The 7333-nt window shown below is 40.7% G+C and overlaps 1 protein-coding gene across 2 annotated transcripts in view; it reads left to right on the top strand.

The window, feature by feature from the left end:
* Window positions 1-7333, top strand: part of ZEB2 (zinc finger E-box binding homeobox 2) — a gene marked incomplete at its 5' end in the record, with an annotated part of 153577 nt that continues 146244 nt past the window's right edge. For both annotated transcript variants that reach the window (XM_056535014.1, XM_056535013.1), the window contains 2 exon segments: window positions 1-1379; window positions 3245-3377. In XM_056535014.1, the coding sequence (XP_056390989.1) occupies window positions 3308-3377 (70 nt within the window).

Raw genomic sequence — 7333 nt, 5'->3', positions numbered from 1 at the left:
TAAGCTCAGTGTCCTCCCCTGGGATGCAGACTTGAATTAGTTAATATTGCTCCTCTATCCTGACTACTCCAGATGTGGGGAATATCTGTGTTTGAACCTGATTGGCTCCAGAATCCCAACGTCACATCCCAATCTTTTGACTGATGATTCAATTAAGGATACAGTTTAAAAAAAACAAATGCAAGATCCGCATAGAGAACATCTTCATGTGTAACTACTGAGCCCCATTCACACATCATAACATGTCACCTGCACTCATTCATCCAACAGTCCCCCCCCCCCCCCCCCCAATAAAAAAAAAAAAAATCCTTTCCCACCTTATACCTGTAAGTACAAAAACCTCGGAAATATCAGAACAAAACATACAAACAAAAAAAGAAAGAAAGGCAACAATGTATCAATCTTCATTCCAAAACAACAGTTTTAACGGCTCAAAACGCAAACATCAATAACGGACGTTCGAAAGATACAACACAAAAGTAAATAAATAAATAAATAAATAAATAAATAGATAGATACAAAAAGAAACAAATAAATCACGTCAACATGCAGAGATAAGAGGCAAGTCAGTAAATAATAAACAATAAAAAGTCAGCTCTAATGGGTCCACAGTGAAGCGTTGGCCATAGGCGAGCAGGGAGCCTCGATATCTGGGGGTCTTCAGTGCAGCCTTGGGAAGTTGAAGTTCCTTTGGGTTCTAAGATGCATGATTGGTGCAAAAATGTTTCCAGTCTTGTATCCACTAGGATTTAGTGACGAAGATAATGATGGCAAGGTCTTGATGATGGCTGGGGAGGGGGAGGGGGGGGGGGCAGAAAACAGGGGGGAGGAGAAAGAGTTGAGGTGGGGTGGTGGTGGTGTGGGGTGGGGGGGAGTTAAGGGAGAAGAGAGAAGAGTTGGGGGGTGGGGGGGGGATAAGGGAGGTGGAATTTCAATTTTTTTTCTTTTTTTTTTTCTTCCCTAAGCTTTTGCTGAGGCTTCAAGGTATAATCTATCCCAGATCCTTTCCCAGAGAGGGAGAAACTTAGTGATCACGTTTGCAAATGATGCTCACGTTTGGTGCTCAATTATCCCTCCCCATAAAGATAGGTGGCGTGAGTAGCAGGGTCTCCTCCACCAACAAGAAAAAAATGTCATTAGGAAAAGCGTAACACGTCAGTCCGTCCCCAGGTTTGTGTTTCCTGAAGTGGCAGTAAGAGATCAGTCCTAACCTGCCCAGCAGGACTAGCGGTCCCTCCTCACCTCCCCGTACTGCCTGGCCTGCCACTATCTATCTGGAGGAGCTACTACTGTCATCTTCTACTACTCACAGCCCTGGTCCAATACTTCTTCATGTTCCTCCACAGCACCTCTACCCAACTGCCCACAGGACTTTAAAGGTAGGTGACTCCTTTTATTTATCACAAAAAAAAAACTGAAACACTGACACTGGTCCCCCAGAAAAAAAACAAAAAAATAAATAAAACTAATGCAAGGAGCTGCAGCCCCACAACCTACTTACCTGCTTAGCCCAGGTGATGGTGGTTACATTATTTTTATCAAAAACTAAAAAAAAAATTTTAAATATACATACACACACATATATATATATTTACATTTGAAATGCAACAAATGTATCACCTTAAAGTTTTCCAATCACTTCCTATTTACATCCATTTTCTGTTTTTCGTTCGTCTTGTGACTTTTGTGCTCTTCTTCCCAGAAACATTTCAGGGCTGCTGCTTCTTCTTCTTCTTCTTCTTTTTTTTTTTTTTTTTTTTTTTTATATATATATATTTTTCTCTTTTTCTGTTCATTGTGCGAGTTTCATTTCTGTATTTTTTATTTATTTATTTATTTTATTTTTTTATTGTTCATTGTCATCTCCTCAAAAGTCCTGGGCGCTTCTGCCTTATGGATACATTGTTGCCTTGCATTTGGTTGAATTTGATACATTTTATTTAGGCTATTTATTTTTTAAAATACACAGGGGATGATTCTAAATTTCCAAATTCCAAATTTCCAAAATTCCAAAATTCTTTCAGAATATTACCGACAACATGTCGTATCCCGAGTGTAGTCAGTTCTAGTTTTCATGGTGTTTTTTTTTTTTATTATTATTATTTTTGTGGTAGGGGGGGGGGGTGACGTTTTTTGACAGTGTGCTTGCTGGTGGTCTTCAAACGGTGGTCCTCCAGCTGTTGCAAAACTACAATTCCCAGCATGCCCGGACAGCCGAAGGCTGTCCGGGCATGCTGGGAATTGTAGTTTTGCAACAGCTGGAGGGCCACAGTTTGAAGACCGACTGTCTTACACCCTTCTCCCTGAGTGTGAGTGTTCGTCATTTGTTTGGGGTTCAATGTTTATAGACATCTGCAATTATTTTGTAAACAAACCTTCACTGACACATTTAAAAATAAAATGTTTGTCCTGGTGTCTAGGTGTTAGAATTGTACAAAGGCTCCTGACTTATTTGGGTTTAAGATTCTGCAGGAAAGGGTTAACTGTCCTTGTCTTAAGGGTTACATCTGTTCCATAATCCCCCCCCCCCCCTCTCTTCTTGTAAAGCTGGACCCCCTTGTCCTTACCCCCCCCCCCCCCAACCCCTCCCCAACATTTTGACAGATACAAAATCTAAAATGTAACTTTTATTTATTTTTTATTTATTTTTTTAAACTCCCCATAAAAAGTTTACACCCCCCCCCTCAAACAAGACCCCTACAGAATAACGGTACAATCCCCATCACTTACATTCTATGTGGACACTACACACAGGAGGGGGTGGTGGTGGGGGGGGGGGAGACACCCTCTGATTCTTGCCTAGACTTCTCCCAAATACATGTGGTGGTTGGAGTTTTCCATCTCTTTGCCTCTGAGGCTTTATTCCAGTCACTACTATCCAAGGATCTGTGTATCCCATTACACTCAACACCCAAAGTTGTTGCAAATATTCTGGCTGGAGGATGCAGGGTGAGGTGGGGGGTGGTGGTGGTGGTGGTGGGGGGGGGGGGGGGAAGCTTTTTGACTCATGAGTGCAAGATGTAATTCTTGTGTTATCTGGTGCAACCCTTAAGACAAGAGCGGAGGAGAAGCCTTGCAAAGGACCAGGGGTTTGGAAAGGGGGACATAGAAGAAGACCCCGGAGGAAGCCAAAAAAAAAAAAAAGACAAGGGGGTCTGGTGTGGGGAGATTTGGGGCATTCTTTGGCGCCCTGTGTTTAAATGGGATCTACCAATGCCCACACTGTGCTGTGTTTGGTTGATAGAGTCTGCGTGCTGCTGATATACAGTCGAGTCCATGAGAACTAGCTTCTGATCCACTGTTATCAATGAAGCAGATGATGGCGGATGGCCCCAGGTGTAAGAGGCGAAAACAAGCCAATCCAAGGAGGAAAAACGGTAAGCAACTGCTGGAGACCCCCTGTCCCCCTTGTCCCCCTGTATGTGGAGGGGTGCTGAGCCCTCGGTGCCTCTTTGTGCAGAAGAGTTGAGGAGTTGAGTGTGAGGAGCTGAGGTCTTGAGCTTCTTTTTTGCAGAGCAGATCGCCCCTCTAAGTGTCAGAGAAGGGTCTTAGCTTGGGGTGTGTGTGGTCGGTGGGTGCCCCCCCCCCCCTGATCCGGGCTGGGAGTGGAGCAGAGCAGGGAGCTGAGGGGCTTCTTATTGCTTTTTGTGCTGAAAACTTTCTTCTCTCTGTTTGTCTCACATAGCGGTTCCTGTAAGCAGCTTCAGTAATGACACTCACTGCGCTCCATTCCCTTTCTTCTCCAGGCTCTGCAGCACAAGGCTTCCCCCAGCTGCTGCTATCCATGCAGGGAGCACTAGCCAAGCCCCCTCCCTTGGTCTAAAGAACTAGCAGCAGGCATTAGCCACCAGGGTCCATGCAGGCAGGCAGGCAAACCCTGCTCTCCCTCCCCAGTCTCATTCCCCTCCTGCCATGGGAGATTTCTCAGCTTTGTCACTTTCTTTTTTGTTGCTTCTTGTTTGTCACAATCACACAGACCCTTATGGGAGGAGGGGGGGGGGGGGGGGTGCTGCACTATAAAAGGGGGTTCTGCTTCACAGCCCAGCACAGAGCCCCCAAGCCTTCATCTCTGATCTAATATTTATTTCCAACATGGAACTTTCCTTATTAGAGAAAGCAGCACAGTGACTGTCACAGGGTGTGTGTGTGTTTTGTCTCTGCTGTGTCCTCTACATTCCCACCACCACTACCCCTGACCCCAGCTTCTCTTAGGTATCGCTTTGGCTATAGTGGTCGGGGGGGCTACTCCCAAAAAAAAACAGAGACCACTTCTCAGCCAGTTTTCCTACATCACTTAGCTGCTGCCATACTTTCCTCCTTCTCCCCCACTTCAAGTAACTTTTTTTTTTTTTTTTTTTAAAGACACAAGAGCTTTAATGAATACTTGGTGGGCTTTTAACTTGTGTCCATTCTATTGCTATTAACCCATGCTGTGCCAGGCTTGCAGTGTTAATAGACTTTTTATTTATTATTATTATTATTATTGTTATGATTGCTTTAGCTTACACTCTAGATCTGCTGTGGTCAACTTGAGGTGTGAGAGAGATAGGGATTCTGGTGTAGTAAAAAAAATAAAAAATAAACTTCTGTGCCCCCCCCCCCCCCCTTGCAGCCCTTTGATCTATTTGTTTATCTTTAGTAATTAAAAATATACCCCCCCCCTGTCCAGTCAGAGACCACTACCATTAGGCTTGTCTGTCAGTGTATAAGGTGGTCCTCTAAAGCCAAGACCTCCCATCTGACTTCACAATGACTGAGCCCAGGATACAATTACATGTAATGTTTCCCACTTCTGTTCCCTGAGTCCATTTTTATTAAATGTTGGTTATTGATTTTGTATTCACTCTGTGTATGTGGGGGCATTAGCAGAGCCTGGTATTGTTGCCGCTGCTGATTATAATAATAATAATAATCATAATAAGTGCATAACAAAAAGTCAAGGATTGTATCAGAAAAGCAGAAGAGTTGTAAGACTGTGTTCTTTTATTAAAGTTGTCATCTCTGCACTGGGGGCTTGCAGGTCATGCTTCATAGGTGTAATGTGTCAGCATCACATGTTCTGTGGTTTATCTTTTTCTCTGATCATTGGTCATATTTCCTCTCCTCTTAAAAAAAAAGAAGAAACATGTTGTGTAAATACAAAACTGCTAGCACAAGGTGTAAAGGAGCTATAAAAAGAAGCTTTACACTCATATAAGACTTCGGTACACACCTGCATAGAGAGGAGGGGGGGAAACCTGTGACCTGAAGTTTAGATCTGGTGCCTTGTTGTCAGGGTTTGGAGCTTTGACACTTAGGAAATAGTAAAAAGGAGTTTATTTCTATGAATTGTTTTTTTTTAATCGATTTTTTGCTACATAGTAGTTATATGGTGCAAACTGTGGTTGAAGGTATTCGGGACATTGGTGGAAATGTGAAGCTGAGGTGTGTCTTTTTTTTTTTTGCCTTTTTGGAATTTTCTGAGAATGTATCAAAAGTTATATGGAAAGTGATGATTTATATGGATGGATGCTTCCTAACTAGATAGATAAGACTGAGATAGATGATAGATAGATAGATGACAGATATGAGATAGATAGATAGATATGAGATAGATATGAGATAGATATGAGATAGATAGATATGAGATAGCTAGATAGGTAAATAGTTAATAAATAGATAGATAGATAGATAGATATGAGGTAGATATTAGAATAGATAGATAGATAAGAAGGAAGAAAAAGAGACAAATGGGCATATATATATATATATATATATATATATGTAGTTGATAGAAAGAAAGAAACATAGATATTATATAGATCAATGTTTTCCAAACAATGTGTCTCCAGCTGTTGCAAAACTACAACTCCAAAGGCTGTCCGGGCATGCTGGAAGTTGTAGTTTTGCAACAGCTTGAGGCACACTGTTTGGGAAAACACTGATCTATATAATATCTATCGATAGATAGATAGGTATGAGACAGATAGATATAAGATAGATAGATAGAATGATAGATAGATGGATATATAGGTATATAGATAGATAGAATGATTGATTGATAGATAGATAGATGACAGATAGATAGATAAATAGAATGATATATATAGATAGATATGATGTAGATACATAGAATGATAGATAGAATGATAGATAGATAGATAGATATGAGATAGATAGATAGATAGATAGATAGATAGATAGATATGAGATAGATAGATATGAGATAGAATGATAGATAGATAGATATGAGATAGATAGATAGATATGAGATAGAATGATAGATAGATAGAATGATAGATAGATAGATATGACATAGATAGATAGATAGATATGAGATAGAATGATAGATAGATAGATAGATAGATAGATAGATAGATAGAATGATAGATAGATAGATAGATAGATGATAGATAGATAGATAGATAGATATGACATAGATGATAAATAGAGGCTGTGCTCGGCAGCTTTGCATACGGATCAATGAACCCCACACTAATATAAGAATCCCTCTCCAGAAAGGGGTTTTGCACCATTGAATGACCGATGCCAGAATTGATGCTAATTCCTGATGAAATATACAAAAACAATATTTAAGGTGGAAATGAAGAAAAGTTTCATTCAAATCCTTCCAGTCCACCTTAATTGATGAGGACTCAGGCTGCAGCCATCTCTAGATAATGCAGAACTCCAGAGAAGTCAGGAGGACACTCAGACTCCAGGCTTCTTGTAAGTTTCACACTTTTGTCAGATGACCCCAAGTCTCCTGACTGCTGCTTTTACTTTGTAACTTTTCCTAAAAAAAAAAAAAAATTCTGCTAAGATTACAGAGTCCCATGTACAGATGATTAGCCCAGTGTGTTGTCAGGAGGGGGGGGGGGGGGGGGGGAGCTTTGGGGAAGAGGAAACTTTTTGCCTGTCTTGTGTCACCCAGTGTTATCATCAACATTGTGTTCTATGTGCACTATAGTATTTTGTGATATTCCCCTTTACATTTTCTTTTTTTTGCTAAATCGCTATCACCCTCTCCGGTTGTATTTAGGACCCCTTCTATGTTCTATGCATGAATTCGGAAATGACTATCACGACTGAGAAGGCAAAAGAATAAACTCGCATTGCCTCCATCCCTCCTATGTATCTTGTACCCAAAACGTGAATATCAAGCTTATCCTGATTTATTTTGGTGCAATTATTTATTTTTGTTAGGATTTGATTTATTATGGTTATAAATAAATGATACACAAACATACACAAAAAATAAATAAATAAATAAAAACATAACAAAAAAAACCAAAAATAAATTATATATTCTAAAAAGCTGCTATTAGAATGTCTGTAGGGGGGAGAGAGAGAC

Source organism: Hyla sarda, chromosome 8, assembly GCF_029499605.1.
Source record: "Hyla sarda isolate aHylSar1 chromosome 8, aHylSar1.hap1, whole genome shotgun sequence".
Taxonomy (NCBI): Eukaryota; Metazoa; Chordata; class Amphibia; order Anura; family Hylidae; genus Hyla; species Hyla sarda.
The sequence above is the reverse complement of the archived record's forward strand: the minus strand, read 5'-3'. Positions and strand labels throughout refer to the sequence as shown.